At 38.7% G+C, this 17,057-nt stretch overlaps 2 protein-coding genes across 9 annotated transcripts in view; one reads left to right on the plus strand and one right to left on the minus strand.

Annotated features, from left to right (window-relative positions):
* Positions 1-17,057, minus strand: part of LOC138349497 (uncharacterized) — a 691,637-nt gene that overhangs the window by 447,428 nt on the left and 227,152 nt on the right. The window lies entirely within an intron of this gene.
* Positions 1-17,057, plus strand: part of LOC123756419 (metabotropic glutamate receptor 3) — a 57,393-nt gene that overhangs the window by 33,879 nt on the left and 6,457 nt on the right. The window contains exons 4-9 of one of the 8 annotated variants that reach the window (XM_045739566.2): positions 718-866; positions 3,905-4,043; positions 5,839-6,012; positions 7,573-7,761; positions 12,192-12,372; positions 16,182-16,286. In XM_045739566.2, the coding sequence (XP_045595522.1) occupies positions 718-866; positions 3,905-4,043; positions 5,839-6,012; positions 7,573-7,761; positions 12,192-12,372; positions 16,182-16,286 (937 nt within the window). Of the gene's footprint in view, positions 1-717; positions 867-3,845; positions 4,044-5,838; positions 6,013-7,572; positions 7,762-12,191; positions 12,373-16,181; positions 16,287-16,308; positions 16,814-17,057 lie in introns of those variants that run through there. The other 7 variants (XM_045739567.2, XM_045739568.2, XM_045739569.2 and 4 more) reach the window with 7 other exon arrangements.

Consider the following 17,057-nt stretch of genomic DNA (forward strand, 5'->3'; position numbering starts at 1 on the left):
CTTGATAGAAAAGACTTTGTGCCTACTATTTCCAAAAAAGCTCTGTTCAGTGGGTGTATCAGCATCAAGGGCGATGATGAACGTACGTAGGCCCGGTCCGTCTAATTACCACAAGCTACACAAGCTTCAGAAAGCTTCCTGGCATTACGTTAGTAATGAATAAATATTATATATTTACTCATTATAATGTTGGTGCTGAATGTACAACACGAAAAAACATAATTTTAATCTGAAAAAGTATCTTTTTATAAAGAAATTAGACGAAAATAAAAAGCTGGTGACGCCAAATAAAGTAGACGATCCAAGCTTCGGTTAGGTTAGGGTAGGTTAGGTTAGGTCAGCCTAACTTAACATATCATATTTATTCATTACTAACGTATTGCCAGGAAGCTTTCTGAAGCTTGTGTAGCTTGTGGTAATTAGATGGACCGACTGTTACTACTATTCCCCCCCCCCCCCAAAAAAAAAACACACACACACACACACACCGGAAGCAGCCCGTGACAGCTGACTAACTCCCAGGTACCTATTTACTGCTAGGTAACAGGGGCATTCAGGGTGAAAGAAACTTTGCCATTTGTTTCTACCTCGTGTGGGAATCGAACTAGCGCCACAGAATTAAGAGTCCTGCACGCTATCCACCAGGCTACGAGGCCCCCATTACCTGAATAAACATTTTATTTATTATTTATTTACTGAAGGCTTGGTTTCTTGTAGGTGTATGTGTTGGTACGGGCGGCTCATGGAACACCCTCCCGACGACACCTATTCCTGGGACAGTGTCTGCTGGTGGGCCTTCTGCTATGCTCGCTCTCAGGCCTTCCCATCGTCCTCACCCCCACACCACTATCCTGCGCCGCTATAAGGTACACTATGACATGTTGCTTCATCGTCATTATGAAATACTATAAGATGCTGGTTACAGTTTTGTTGGAACTCATAACTTTAGGTCCTGTACTTGTGAATGATCAACCAGCAGAAATGTTAAATATCTTGCTTAATATCAAATTGATGCCCAAGATACCTTAATGCTTAATGATATTTTCCCGATATCCTTAAAAAAAACAAGAGTGACGCCAGTTCATAAAGGAGGCGAGACAGCTCACATAAAAAATTACAGACCAATATCAAATCTACCTATACTTTCAAAAATATTTGAAAAAATTATCTGCACACATTAGTTTGCTTAATATAATTTACACAGCCCTTGACAAAAATGGGTTCCCAATTTGCCTCTTCATTTACCTGAGAATGACCTTTGATACTGTAAACCATAACTATCTCTTACTTAAACTTCGCCACTATGGTATCCAAGGCCTTGCTCTGGACTATTTTCATTCCTATCTCAGTGACAGACACCAATATGTAGCCAGCAATAGCATATACTCCCCCACTCTACCATTGACAGTAGGAGTGCCACAGGGCAGCATCTTAGGATCTCTCCTATTTCTTATATACATCAATGATTTGCCAAATGTTTCTAACATTATTAAACCTATACTATTTGCTGACGATACTACCTTCATCTATTCTGACCCCAACCCCCACACACTAAATAATATTGTCAACAATGAATTAAAAAAAAAAAGTCCACTTATGGATGTCTACCAACAAACTCTCACTAAATATAGAAAAGACCTACTACATTTTATTTAATAGTAAATCATCAAATCAAATTCAACTTTAGATAGACAATGTTAACATTAGCAATAAAAATGAGGGGAAGTTCCTTGGCCTATACATATAATTGAACTGATACATATACATATATAGACTGAACTTCAGCACCCACATACAACACAAAGCCCAAAAAGTCTCAAATGGTTGGTATACTTTCTAAAATCAAATATTTTTATGTTCCTCACTCTGCTCTTCTCTCATTATACTACACACTTATCTATCCCTATCTTACATATGGTACAGTATCTGTGCATTGGGCTCAACCACTGCAAACTACCTCAAGCTCATCATCACCAAATGTGTGCCCAAGCCATTTAATTTCACCGTTGTAATCACTGCCATCTTCTTATATCATGGTTGTTATGTTGAATGCAAATTTTACTACAATCTACCTGGAAATAATCCTCAAATTATGTTACAATGTACCTGTTGATAATCCTCAAATTTTACTAAAATGTACCTACTAATTTTCTTCAAATTTTCTTACACTATACCTGTTAATTTACGTTCCCTGGAATTCTTAGTGTGTGTGGTTCTCTGAGGATTTCATTTTGTACAAACACACTTTGAAACTTTTTGTTTAATGTTTCACACATTTACTTTTCATTTTCCATGAATTTGTCTCCCATTTTCAATCTCTAAATATTATCCGTTACCTACAGCTTGCTTTTAATGAATTTATAAAAAAGGCCTGGATCTGATTTACATTTGTCTGCTATATCCTTCTCAAAGTTCCTCTCTGCCTCTCTCCTTGCTTTCGTGTATTTGTTTCTTGCATCTTTGTATCGCTGGTATGTTTGAGGGCTTGGTCTCTCCCTATAATTATTCTATGCTTGTGACTTTTGGTCTCTGGCCCCCTTGCAATTTCTGTTGAACAAACTCTGTTTCCTAGGTCTGCATCTGTTTTGGTATGATGAATACAATGAAGGACCCTTCATCGTATATTTTACAAAATTTGGCATACATCTCATTTACTTCCTTGCCTAGCAATAAGTCTCTCAAAGATCCTGGTGTACAGGTTCCTGAGCCTATTGGGCACTATCATATCTACATTTGAAACTGTGTATGGAGTCTGCCTCCACCACATCACTGCCTAATGCATTCCATTTATTAACTACCCAGACACTGAACAAATTCTTTCTAATGTTTCTGTGGCTCATTTGGGTACTCAGTTTCCACCTGTGTGGAAACTGATATTCCTGCACGGGCCCTAAGCCCTTCGAGGAATATCCCTGAAAAAGAAAAAGAAAAAAGTTATATTGTTCTCAGTTTACTTTGGAAATTACGAAGATAGTTATCAAATTCCTTCAGTAATAAGTAGTCACAAAATTAGATTTTATTATTTTTAGTACAATAAAGACAGAAGTTGCTTATAGGATACCACTTCCTGCTTTTATATTTTTAACTTGCCAAGGCTGGTGAATATAAATTAAATCTCTTATAAAATCTTTTAATCTTTTCTGCATTTAGAGCAGTTGGAAAGATGATGCAGTTATTTAATCTATTTCTGTTTCATGTCATGTCAAAAGTGAAGATTTGAAAATATGTTCAGAATTTTTAGGCAAAAAATCCCATTTCGGTTTCAACCTCTAGTTGAGGTGCAATTGGGTTATAGTACTATTTAACTACATCTAATAAATGTTGGCTATATTTTAGCTGATTAGTAGGGAAGAATGAGTTGATTGCTTCAATTTGGAGAATGTTGTAGATAGGAGAGTGCATTAACTACCCTTGAGAGTAAGATTTGTGGATGTGTGGGCATTTTTTTTTTTTTTTTTTTTACACAACTGTGGATACAAGTACTGTACAAACTACCCCATGTACTGACTCCTGAGAGCTTTCCTTTCCCATTGCTCATGTTAAGCTTTCCCCAGTAGTTTTTCATGGAACACAATCCAGTGATCAGTTAACAATCAGGTATCCATTTACTACTGGATGAACAAAGGCAAACATTTATGGATTGGCAATCCTCTCTGGCCAGGACTTAAATTGATAGGTAACTAATGATAGTTAAGTAGTTGAACCAAGACCAAATTGCTCAATAGGTGCGGGATGAGTGTTACCATTGCACCACCAGACAGCTTGTAACTAGTTGTATATTGCTTTGCCTTTTGAACATTGTTATCTAATTCCTGAACTCATTATGTGACTAACCTTTCCACCAGCACCCACAAGATGGGTATCGGGTCAAACTAAGTAAACTGATGGTGTGTGATGGGCACAGGTTACTGGTTGGGGTGTCGAGTGCTTTGGTGTTCGCAGCCCTACTCGTCAAGTTTGTCTTCCTCATCTCCCTCAACTCTGGTGTCTACCTGCCAGCCTACTACCAAGGTCTCCTACTTTTTTTCATCGTCCTGGTGCAGGTCAGTTTTGTCTCCTCACTTATAACATAAGAATCGGTAAAACATAAGAATAGATAAGAAATAATAAGACTGCAGACAGCTTACTGTATTAACCCCCAAGCTGCTAAGGGCTATTTGGTCTTTGTCACCCACAGGCGCATAAAAAAAAAAATTCCTATAAACCTGTTAATTTGTGTTCCCTGATCACGGGAAAAATAACAACAAAATTGTAAGTGGCATATTTTGGCCGCAATTGGGCGGGGAAGTCTGGCAAAAAAGAACCGCTGACTGAGCAAGCATTGGAGGAGTTTTGCTTTGCCCCAGCTGTCAGGCGGGAGTTGCCACAAAGATATAATTACTTAATTATTTCAATGTCTCTGATTGATTTTTTACTTAGTTTTTTGCTGTAATACAAATACAAATATTTATTCAGATAGAGTACATACGTACAAGGTGAAATACAAAAGTTGATGGATTTATAGATAGAGCTAGTATATACAATGCCTAAAGCCACTATTATGCAAAGCGTTTCAGGCAGGAAAAACACTAAGACTAAAACTTAATACTAATTGAGATTAAAGTATAAAATGTGTCGAGAAAATATAAAAATAAAAAGGGGGGGGGGGGGGGAAACACGGCAGAAAAAAACAAAAATACAATTTAGTCAACAAACAGCATTGTTTAAAATCGTAGACATGGGTTGACATTTAGGGGTGAGGTAGGTTACATTGAGTTAATTAGGTGGTACTTAGTTTTTATCTTAAAAAAAATCTTTTATCTTTTTTTTTTTTTTTTTTTTTTTCTTTTAACTGGTTGGGAGAGGTACAGTCTTTAACATAATTGGGAAGGTCATTCCACAATCGAGGTCCCTTGATTTGTAAAGCATTTCTAGTTTGATTTAGTCGTACTCTTGGAATATCAAATAGATATTTGTTTCTGGTGTGGTGCTCATGGGTTCTGTTACAATCTTCTAGGAAGCTTTTAAGGTCAAGATTGACATTACAGTTCAGCATTTTATAAATATAAAATACACATGAGAGGATGTGCAGTGACTTAATATCTAACATATTCAGAGATTTGAGTAAGAGTACCGAGTGATGTCTGGGGCCAGAGTGAATAATTTTGTTTCTGAAGTTGGGATGTAAAGTGAGGGACAACTTTGCCCTTCCACCTGAGTGCTTGTGGGTCATATAAAAAACTTGGGCTGGCTTCAGTAGAGGCCTCCAGACTTCGTGTTTTCAGTAGGAGTCCAGTTGTATGATTTGAACAAGTTTCGATGGTCCAGTGGTAGGGTATACGGCTGGCAATGTCTTGGTCGTAGGTTCGCGCCACCTTACAGCCTTAGTAGATTTTCTCATTAATATTCTAGTATATCATGTTAGTGTGATTTTTTGTATTATTATTATTATTATTATTATTATTTATTATTATTATTATTATTATTATTATTATTATTATTATTATTATTTATTTATTTAGGATAAAAACCCATACTTGTATATTTGTGAAATTATTGTGCAGAAATTATACCAAGTCTTTTGCACTCTCCTGAGTGCTTTGTCAGTGTCTTGTTTGTGGTTAAGATGATTAGATCTTGAGATGTAAGTCATATTGAGATGCAAGTCTCATCTTAACTATAAACTTGGACTTTGACAAAGCACTCAGGAGAGTGCAAAAGACTTGGTGTAATTTCTTTACATAAATTTCACAAATACACAAGCATGAGATTTTATCCTATGTTATTATGTCTGTGAGAGGGCATTACCTTCACTTATTATTATTATTATTATTATTATTTATTATTATTGTGTGTTAGCAGGTAAGCATCAACATACAGTGGCAGTGGTCACAGCCGGCAGGGGTGACTATGGTGAGGGATCATGACACTGGAGACATTCAAATCTCATGCGTCGCACCTTACAGACATTTTCTTCTCTCCCTCATTTATGTCATCATGCTCATTATTGCGGTTGCTGCACTAGCTGCTAAGGTAAGTTTGAGCCTAGTTTAATATTTGTCTGTGTAATTACCCAAGTGTAGTTACAGGATGAGAGCTACGCTTGTGGTGTCTTGTCTTCCCAGTACTTTTTTTTTTTTTTTATTTACCTATTATTTATATTTACAAGAAGGTACATTGGGTTTGTGAGAATACCTAACATTTATGTCTTAACATTCTTGCAAAGCCACTAACACACAAAGTATTTTGGGCAGGCTCTTAATCTAACAGATAATTATAAGTAGGTAATTTGTAGGAAAATTTGAAGAATATTAATAGGTACATTACATTACATTGTACAGGTACATTACATTGTAGGAAATTGTATTGCTTTACAATGTACATTACACTGGAGAAAAAATTAGAAGAATATGAATAGGTGCATTATAGTAAAATTAGATTGTAAGATTATAGATTGTAAAACATTGTAATGCAATAATAATAATAATAATACTGATGATGATGATAATTTATTTGCAAGAACAATAGGTTGGTGAGATTACATGAGATTGGTATTTTTACATTCATGTAAAGCCACTAACATGCATAGCATTTTGGGCAGGTCCTTAATCTAATATTTCAGGTAAAATGAAAAGGTACTAGTACTTATATATAACCTGTGTATATGGTGCAATAACCGCAAAACTATGTTTATTGTTTTATGAACATCATAATTGAATCACTAATATGCACACCATAATTTTGAGTATAGCGATGGTTCACACATTTTATTTTATAAATATATCACACTACACACTATTGAATAATATTACTGCAAAAAACTAAGAAAAAATCAAGCAGAGACATTGAAATAATTAGGTAATAATATCTTTGTGGCAACTCCCGCCTGTCTGCTCCGCCCCAGCTGTCCTCATCTGGCGCATGCTCTGTCAACGCCTGTTTCTTGTTCGACTTCCCTGCCCTATTGCGGCCAAAATATGTCGCCTAGGATTTTTTTTTATTTTACCCGTGATCAGGGAACACAAATGAACACTTTTATAAGACAAAAGAATTTTTTGGAATTTTCTTTTTTTGTTGCACCTGTCGGTGTTGCAGGCCAAAAAGCCCTTAGCGGTTTAAGAGTTAATGAAACCCTTGAAGTATTCATCACTTATTGACACTTCAATGGACAATGATGAATCCATTGCATTGACTATTATTGTTTTGAATCTCATCTGCTTTTGTTTAGGCAGCCCTTTCTCAGAACTTCCTCAGATTTTTGTTTTTCTTAAACTCCACTCTCCCCCTTGTATTACTGATATTTGTATATTTATAGTACTGGAAACGCCACTTGTGTAGCTCACACCGACACTACTAGTCTGGATAATGAATTTTAGTTAAATAATTTGCGATCCACCCGAATCCTTCCCCTGTCCTGAACCAATGATTTTCTCAGATATATCATGTTATTGTGACTTTCTTGTGTGTGTATAAGCTCCACCTCTTCCTAAAAGCATTAACAGATTTCTTAGACATTATGCAGTGCATTATATAAAAGCATAGCATGGAACCTCAGCTTGTCTTTCATGATATTTCTTCTGTGTCCACCCCAAGTGTCGTGGGATCCGTGAGAACTACCGGGAAGCGGCATATATAGGAGCAGCTGTTGGTTTGGTGCTTCCGCTGTGGCTGGCCTGGACATTGGTTGGCCTCATCCTTCCTATGCCTCACCAACCGGCATGCCTCGGCTTTGGTATTGTTGCAACTGCCACAGTCATTTTTGTCATCATGTTCATTCCGAAGGTTAGTGGTGTACAATGTGTCTGGGGTCAGTAGTGATAGGAGTCGGCAGTGAAAGGGGAATCGACAACAGTAGTGATGGGTTGGTGCCACTGGTATGAGAAATCATGCTTAGTGGTGACAGGGATCTGGCTTGATTTAATTACAAAAAGGGTTGGCCCAATTTTGGAGAGTTCTCAAAACATTTATATACTGTAGTCTGAATCTATTCCATGCAAGACAACATGGTTGGGTTAACTGTAAAACCCTGGCTTGGCTCTAGTTGGGGCCTCCAAGACCTCCCAGAGAACTCGATAAGAGTTCTGGGTTGGTAGACTTTTTGTACTATCGTGGCCGAGTCAGTTAACCCTTAAACTGCGCAACACATCATATGACGTGTTGGGTAATTGACGCAAAAATGCGCATCACGTCATATGACATTTTGGAGTACTACGCAAGATTTAAACGACCCCCGGATACACGGGGTTCACATCACCTTCCTCAGGGCTCTCGTAAACAGACACCATTTAAAAAAAAAAATCTTGGGCAACATTCCCGGGTGTGAGGGCCACAGTACTGAGTGAGCCACCAAGACTGGCAAATGCAGCATGAGCACAGCGTTGTTGTTCAGCTTGTGACCACAGCATCGCCTAAAAATGTAAAAAATATACGTATCTGGTATTATTTAGCAATGATATTATTACAGAAGACCTCTGACTGTGATAAAAATGCCCAGGATTCTGATAATAGCAGGATTGTTGATAATTTGCACTGTGCTGTGGGAGGAGTAATGTTGAGGGTGAGAGGGCTGTAGTGTTGTCTGCCGAATCTGTGTGGCCACCTGTTGCTGTCTGCACTTACTATACCAGCTTAGTGGTTTGCTATGGTGAATAAAACGTGCAGATACTTGTATATAACATCTGTATAGAGTGAATAAAAGCAAAAACAGTATGCTGGGAGGAGAATGTTGGCGAGTGAGGGTGTGGTGAGGGAGGGAGTGGCGGCTAGTGGCTGGCTGGTGTGCCGGCCACTCCTTGCTGCTTTTTGACTCGGCATACCAACTTAGTGGTTCGTTATGGTGAACACAAATGTAGATACTTATATATAACATGTATACATTGTGTAATAACAGCAAAAGAAGTGTTGGGAGAAGCCATTTTGGTGAGGGAGGTGGCAACATCTGCATGATTTGTCATTCTGTGTTAGGGTGGCCACTATGGTCCATCATACACTCTAAAAACCAAGGCAGGGAACACCAGTGAAATTCCGTCCATTGTATACAAGAGCGCCTCCCATGCCCTTGCGCCATCCATAGCCCTACAGTTCAACAAATCTATAGTGTGTCACACCTTCCCTGATATCCTTAAAAAAAGCAAGAGTAACGCCAGTCCATAAAGGAGGCAATCCAGCGGACATAAACAATTATAGACCAATATTAAATCTACCTATTCTATCAAAAATATTTGAAAAAATTATCTAAAACAGCTCTATTCCTTCCTCGTAAAACTTGACATACTCAGCCTCTGCCAGTTTGGCTTCCGGTCCCAAAAGAGCACCAAAGATGCAATCATTAGTGTCCTTGACGTAATCTACTCGGCCCTTAACAAAAATGAGTTTCCGATTGGACTCTTCATTGACCTGAGAAAAGCCTTTGATACTGTTAATCACAACTACCTCTTACTTAAACTCCAGCATTATGGAATCTGAGGCCTTGCCCTGGACTATATCCAGGGCAAGGATATAGTCCAGGGCAAGGATATATATCATTAAAAGCTAGCTGCAGGTAAAAGATAATACTCAGAGGTTGAAAATGGGGGGACAGATACACAGAAGATGAAAAGGAAATGTGTGAAACATTAAACGAAAAGTTCCAAAGTGTGTTTGTACAAAATAAGATCTTCAGAGAACCAGACACAATAATTCCAGAGAACAACATAGAGCATATAGAGGTGTTTATAGAGGAAGTGGAAAATATGCTACTGGAGCTAAGTAAGAACAAAGCAGTTGGCCCAGATGGTTTTTCACCATGGGTTCTGAGAGAATGTGCATCTGAGCTCAGCATTCCACTTCACCTGATCTTTCAGGCATTGCTGTGTACAGGAGTCGTAGCAGACGTGTGGAAAAAGCTATTATAGTTCCAATCTACAAAAGTGGCAGCAGGGAAGACCCTTTCAGTTATAGACCTGTATCATTGACAAGTGTAATAGTGAAAATATTGGAAAAAATAATAAAAACTAAATGGGTAGAACATCTGGAGAGAAACGATATAATATCAAGACAGATAGTATGGTTTTCGTTCAGGAAGATCCTGTGTATTGAATTTACTCAGTTTCTATGATCGAGCCACAGATTTTACAGGAAAGAGATGGTTGGGTTGAGTGCATCTATCTGGACCTAAAAAATGCTTTCGACAGAGTTCCACATCAAAGGTTCTGGAAATTGGAAAATATTGGAGGGGTGACAGGTAAGCTTCTAACATGGAGGAAAAATTTTCTGATAGAGAAATGAGGGCAATAATCAAAGGCAATGTATCGGACTGGAGAAATGTCACAAGTGGAGTACCACAGGGTTCAGTTCTTGCACCAGTGATGTTCATTGTCTACGTAAATGATCTACCAGATGGAATACAGAATTATATGAACATGTTTGCTGATGATGCTAAGATAATAGGAAGGAAAAGAAACTTAGACGATTGTCATGCCCTTCAAGAAGACCTGGACAAAGTATATGGAACACCACTTGGCAAATGGAATTAATGTGAATAAATGTCATGTTATTTATTTATTTATTTATTTATTTATTTATTTATATATATACATGGAATGTGGAATAGGAGAACATAGACCCCACACAACCTATAAATTATGTGAGAAATCTTTAAAGAATTCTGATAAAGAAAGAGATCTAGGGGTGGTTCTAGATAGAAAACTATCACCTGAGGACCACATAAAGAACATTGTGCGAGGAGCCTATGCCACGCTTTCTAACTTCAGAATTGCTTTTAAATACATGGATGGTGAAATACTAAAGAAATTGTTCACGACTTTTGTTAGGCCAAAGCTAGAATATGCAGCGGTTGTGTGGTGCCCATATCTTGAGAAGCACATCAACAAACTGGAAAAAGTGCAAAGACCATCAAAGTGCCGTCGGGACGATGGGCAAATAGCCTCGGCTACTATCATTTTTTGTACGGTCACTGATGGTCGAGTGGTTAAGGTCTCCTGTACACCAGTTGCACACTGCTCCTGGCAGTATGGGTTTGAGTCACTTCTGGGGTGTGGCATTTTCAGTTGCTTATATGCCTGGGGACCATTCAGGCTTGTTCGCACGTATGTATATATGTACAGTGCGAGCTTGATTCGGCGAATCTCCGGTTAGGACACACACTTTTCAGGCTGGATTTACTCACCCATTTCGACGAACTCTGGTTCGCTAAAGTGGGGTATGTGTCGATTTGCTTGTTTCTTTGGGATTGGAATGAGTTCTGCCTCTGCTTGGTTTTTGGTTGCAGTTTTCTTACTATGTGATGTCTGTTTTGTTATGCCTACTTTTTGTGGGTGCCTAACCCCGGTCTGTAGCAAATAAGGAACACCGCCCAACCACGGGGGGATTTTCCAGGGTCATTGCTCCCTATGCCTCTCTGAGGGGGCTGGGTTCTGGCTCGTGGTCTGCGGTAGGTTGAACTCCATTGCCTAATGCCCCGGTCTAATGATTCGCATATTATCCCGATAGCTCCAGGAAGCCACTGGGGCTCGCCTAGAAAATAACGTTGCATTACATTCAACGCTGGTTTTTTCATATTCGTGTTTCTTGTTATTTCCTTTAAGCATTAATAATAATATGTATTAAATATTATATAATAATATATATTAAGTAGAGTATTAATATAATAAGTAATAATAATACATATTTAATATTATTTTTATTAAGTATTAGTAATAATATGACTGTTAGCTAGAAAGCACTGGCCCAAGAGCTGAAGTTTAACTTTTTGTTCTTTTGGTAAGTAGTACCTAAGTAGGTAAATACATTCATTGATGGTATACAGTACACTGAACCATGCAATCACCCAATCATATACTGTATCATGCATACATACAAGGGCCAACAGCTTTAAGATAAAGCTACAAAATATAGGGCTGGAAACGGATGCTTTTTCACTCATAGCATTTTTAATCAAGGGACTGCCTACCTACCAAAGCCATAAATGCCAAGACATTACTCTGTTCAAATTCCAGTTGGAAAAAATCTTCAGGAACAATGTGGAGGAATTTTGACAAGCTGATGGCTTCCTGTTCCTGTTAAGACTATTAGAGAAATGGTGGCCCTCGGGTAACATTCAGGTAATCATACCCATATACACACAATAGGTTAATGAGCTGTACCTCAATCCCCATAAAACACAGTTTAGTACATTCAGGTATGTACATTTAGTACTGATTTATATGAATCAGCAGGGACGGCAACTAGCGGCAGTTGGGAAGGAAGGATTGTTCCATGAGGATCAAGATGATCAGCTATCTACCATTTCTGGTGGTGCACGCTACTCCCCCTCCTTCTTCCTCTTCAAGCCCATCAAGCCTCCTAAGGACCTGCTTGCTCCAACCACCTCCATATACAAAACTAGAATACCAGGTATACTAAATACAATAATGTCTTTCAGCCTCTGTACCATCTAGGTGGTAACAGTCATCACAAGGTAGGCAAGGTTCAGTGTCCTACCAACCACAACATGATTCAGTCTGTTGCGTATTTCAATAGTACATTTGTTTTTGTGGAAATTGGATCACACACAAAGTGGCCTTCATCTCTCTCATCATTAGTTACTGCTCTTGCTGTTGAATAGTTAGTGGTAGCTATTACCTCCATTCAGAATCTGTCTAGTCCACATAATGCTTTCATTGCACACATGGCACAGTCATCTGTATGACCCGTTTTTCAACAATTCATTCATTGTATAAGCAAAGTTTTTTCATGGACTGCACATAGCTCAACTTGTAGTCATTATAACTCATATTTTCTCATCCTCTCCTTTGTTATACAATCTTACAGAAATTAAGTAAAGAATTGGATAAGCTTTGATTGTGTTAGGATGATAAAGGAAGCTATTCTTTTGTTCTCTACCCAGTTACCATACAATGGATTGCTGTTCAAATAGCACACTTGGTTTACACCTCTTCTGGTGCATCCAATCTGAGCCTGCTTCCTCACTGTAACCAACTCTGCTAGCTATTAAATAGACCATTACTCACTACTCAGTAACTGCTACTAGATGGCAGCATGCTACTTGTACAAACAGTCAGGAAAGCTTGAAACCCTTATTTGAAACCCAGACTACTATAACCACAATAACCTTCTACTTAAACTCCAACACTATGGAGTCAGAGGTCATTCCCTTCAGTGCACTGCTCTAAATGTCTCAAAAATATAAATTAAATGATTTTCAAAGAAAATTTTCAATATCAAGAAACACATACGTAATAATCATAGTACAGTGTACTGTATTAGTAACTGTTTAATGTTACTCAAAACTTCACATTTCGATACTTTTGCTGGAAACATTTGCTACCTAGTACCAACTTTTCTTACATTTCACTGTAGCAAAGCTTGTATATTTTCCCATTACTGGATAACAAAAAACTGAAGCAATAAAGTCAATTGGCTATCAAGTGCACTTCCATCCAGCAACTTCCTCCTCTTCTTTACAAAAAAACAAAACAAAAAAACAAAAAAAAAACATTTGCATCATTGGATGTTATACTGGGCCATATTTTCCTCTAGGCAAGCAAAGTCAAAACAAATTCTAACGACCCTTTGACGGCAAGATTCATTATGCGTGACAACCATACTGAATCTTGCGCAACATACATGCCATGTTGCAACACGTATCACAACCATTAGGGGTCTTCACATCACTCCTAACAGGGGACAGGCATACAGTAGAAGTAGATGATATTATGATGGAAGAACACCAGGCAGGGTACATAACATTAACAGAGCTATGCGACCACACATCTTAAATTTTCCTCAAAGGTCTTTCGGCATACCACTGTTGATCTGTTGCTACCAAGGCTCTGGCAACCAGTGGCGGAGGGCGAAATGACCACCCAGCCGCTGTGGGCGGCCAGGCAGCCAGGTGAGGGCCCTCTCCCCCTAAGCTGGGATTGCAGAGTGGCAGCTTGATACATGGCCAGGCACCTCAACCGAGGCCTAGCAGGCATGGAACACCTCATGGTTGGTGTAAGGCACTTCACAACCGACAAAGACAGCACATAGGTGTTAGACATCAGTAGAGCTAAGTAACACAAAGGCTGCTGCAGCATCGACAGGTACAGACAGCTTCAACAGGTGTAGGCAAAGAGCTCATCAGGTGTAGGCAGAACTGGTTCAGGAACAGGTGTAGGCAGACAGCTTAACAGGTACTGTACAGTATAGGCCAACAGCTTGGTTTCAGAAATAGGTGTGCATCAACAAACAGGCACAGCCTCTGCAGATGTGGATGACTGCATACACAGGAACAACAGATGTGGGATTTAATCAGATAAGTCTCAGTAAATGTGGAGACAACAGGTGTAAGCCACCACAGAGGATGGATGGCCTGGGGCGAGGCTAGCATGCCCAGGAACGATGCCACTGGCTGGGTGTTGTGTGTGTGTGTGTGTGTGTGTGTGTGTGTGTGTGTGTCGTGTCACATCTCCCACCAAGATGAACGAGTAGGCCCACATGTGCGCCATTTTGAGACACAGAACTTCGTCATCCTATAAGTGAGCACATTATCCCGCAGTATATGCCCCCTCCACATGTGTAGATAAATGATAATGCACTATGAATCGTCAATATCCCCAAAACAAAAATAATTGCACCAGATTTAGCGCTGCCAAATTTATGTCTCATGAGAATAGGTTGTAGCACATTCCACCAAATACAGTTAATGAATATTGCAAAGTGAACAAGGAATATCCCAATCTAGTTCTAATATTTACTTTAAAATGACCCATACACTCAATGGCTAGTAAATTATAAGGGAAAAATAATGGTTGCTAATGGCACCATCGGGTAAGGCTTGCATGAGTTTACCAGGAACTAAAGTTCGCGGGATCCCCAAGTTGCTGTGTAAGGTCACGAAGCTTGTAAGCCGTACCCTAGAGTACAAACTTGTGAAACTGGTATATAAAGTTTAGCTTTTGTGGTTGTTATTGTAATGTTTCTCTTGGCTAGAATATTAGTTCGTTATATTTGTATTAATTTTTACGTTTCATTTGAGTTTGAGAGTATGTAAGAGTAAATGAGTATGATTCTCTGTTTAAAGTTTTCCCGCACGTTTCCATGAGAGGAGCATTCCAGCTCTCCATGTGAGAGAGAGGGCTGAGACTCCACACACACAGGTTGTGTGGTGTGTGCTTGTGAGGTACTCGCCTCACTGTGTGAGGCTACTGACCTCCATTTTTATCCAAGTGAAGAAAACTGTATTTGTTAATCTGGTGAGTGAGATATTTCCTTGTGTATATTGTCCCTTTTCCTGTGGTTAAATAAATGTAATGCAGCCACTTTGATTGTTTCTTGAGTCCCGCCAATGCAAAATTGTTACCAGTCCCACATGGTCATTCTTGTCTGAAGTGTTTATAATTGCATATGGGTTCTACAAACCCTGGTTTTAAAGTAACGTACCTATAATGTGAATAAGAAAGTAAGGACGGGTTTCATGAGTTCGTACTCTAGGGTATGGCTTACAAGCTTCATGACCTCACAACCTCTCCAGCTGAGAGCTGAGAGGACCAGAACAGGGTGCGCACAGCACAGAAAAGAAGCTATGGAACAAGCTAAGCAGCAAAGAATGGGTTCAAGCTAGTTTTGAGTGAACCACTTTTTTTAAATGAATAATTGATGGATTCATTTAGCAGTTTCCATGCTGCATTTTCTATGAACCTTGCAGTTGTCTGTAAAGCTTTGCTGACTTTCTGGATGCTTTTCCAGTGAGGGTAGTGTTAATAATTCCCTGCTTTCTGCACCTCTGAGGAAACAAGGTTCTGGCTCATACTCTGGTAGGCCCAGCAGGATTCCTGTGACAGATGTGAACCAGTAATGAGTGCCATCTCGGCAAGATAGCTCCAGGGAGCTACTGGGGTGCTACCGAAAAACTAGGAGGCATTTTGTTAGTCAACATTTGTTTATATTTTTCATTCCTTAAATAATAAATGGCTTTTAGAGTCACTATTGTACTCGCAGTTCATTCAAAAGGTAAATTTAATTTGCATAAAATTTAGAAAGAGATTTAAGCAACCAAGGAAAACCATCTCATTATTGAATTAAGTGGACCTCATAAGCTAGTGAACCTTCAATTTTTGCAGTACAGTATATGTAGTTAATGGCATTGTGAAACTTCAGTCAAAGCATTATATCTATCTGCACTGCAACTCATTCCAGTGGTGGCATGTATGTTTCAGGTCACTACAGATATGGGTCATTTCTTCCCCTTCCCTACCCCCAGCCCCCACCACCTGCACCATACTATTGGCCTGCACTCCACTATTATCACAACTACTCACAAGGTATTCTCATGCTTTTTCACAGTCTCCTGGGACTTCTGCTGACACCATTAATGCTGACACTACCTAGAAACCAGTGCATTTTAACCACTACTTATACCATTATTACTGACATAATTCAAACTTTTGCATGATTTCAACCAACCACTGCTGACACTATTATTACTGACAGTTATAAGCTATTTACTGATAAGCCTCTGTGACTTGACATTCCTTGGTAACATGACCCAGTACTAATATTTCTGATACTGAATTTGACAGAGAAACTAATGACAATTACTGTGAAATAATTCAGAAGTTCTCAGTCTAGTTTGGTATTGGTATAGGAAGCACCCTAACCAGAACACCAAGGTGGAAAGAGTAGGTTTTAAATTCTGCAATTAAGTTATCTTCTTGTGTTATGGAGTTGTGAACTTGTTAGATGATGTGAATGTGGTACTAATTACCTTGATGTTTAAAGGTTTAAGGACCTGCCCAAAATGCCATGCGTGCAAGAATGTAAAAACATCAATGCTATGTGCTCTCATAAACCCAATGTACCTTCTTGTGTGTATATATATAAATAAATAAATAAATAAATCATGCCCAAAACCCTGTGCATATTAGTGGCTTTAGACATAGTATAGACTTGTTCTATCTAGAAATCCAAAACACTTCTTGTAACTCATTTTGTATGTATGTTCTTTTCCCTAAATACATATTATTTTTATTATGTATGTCAAGTCAGACTTTAGTCGAACAGATAATTTTATGTAGGTAATTTCTAGCAAAACT

The sequence above is a fragment of the Procambarus clarkii genome, chromosome 25, assembly GCF_040958095.1.
Source record: "Procambarus clarkii isolate CNS0578487 chromosome 25, FALCON_Pclarkii_2.0, whole genome shotgun sequence".
In the NCBI taxonomy this organism is placed as follows: Eukaryota; Metazoa; Arthropoda; class Malacostraca; order Decapoda; family Cambaridae; genus Procambarus; species Procambarus clarkii.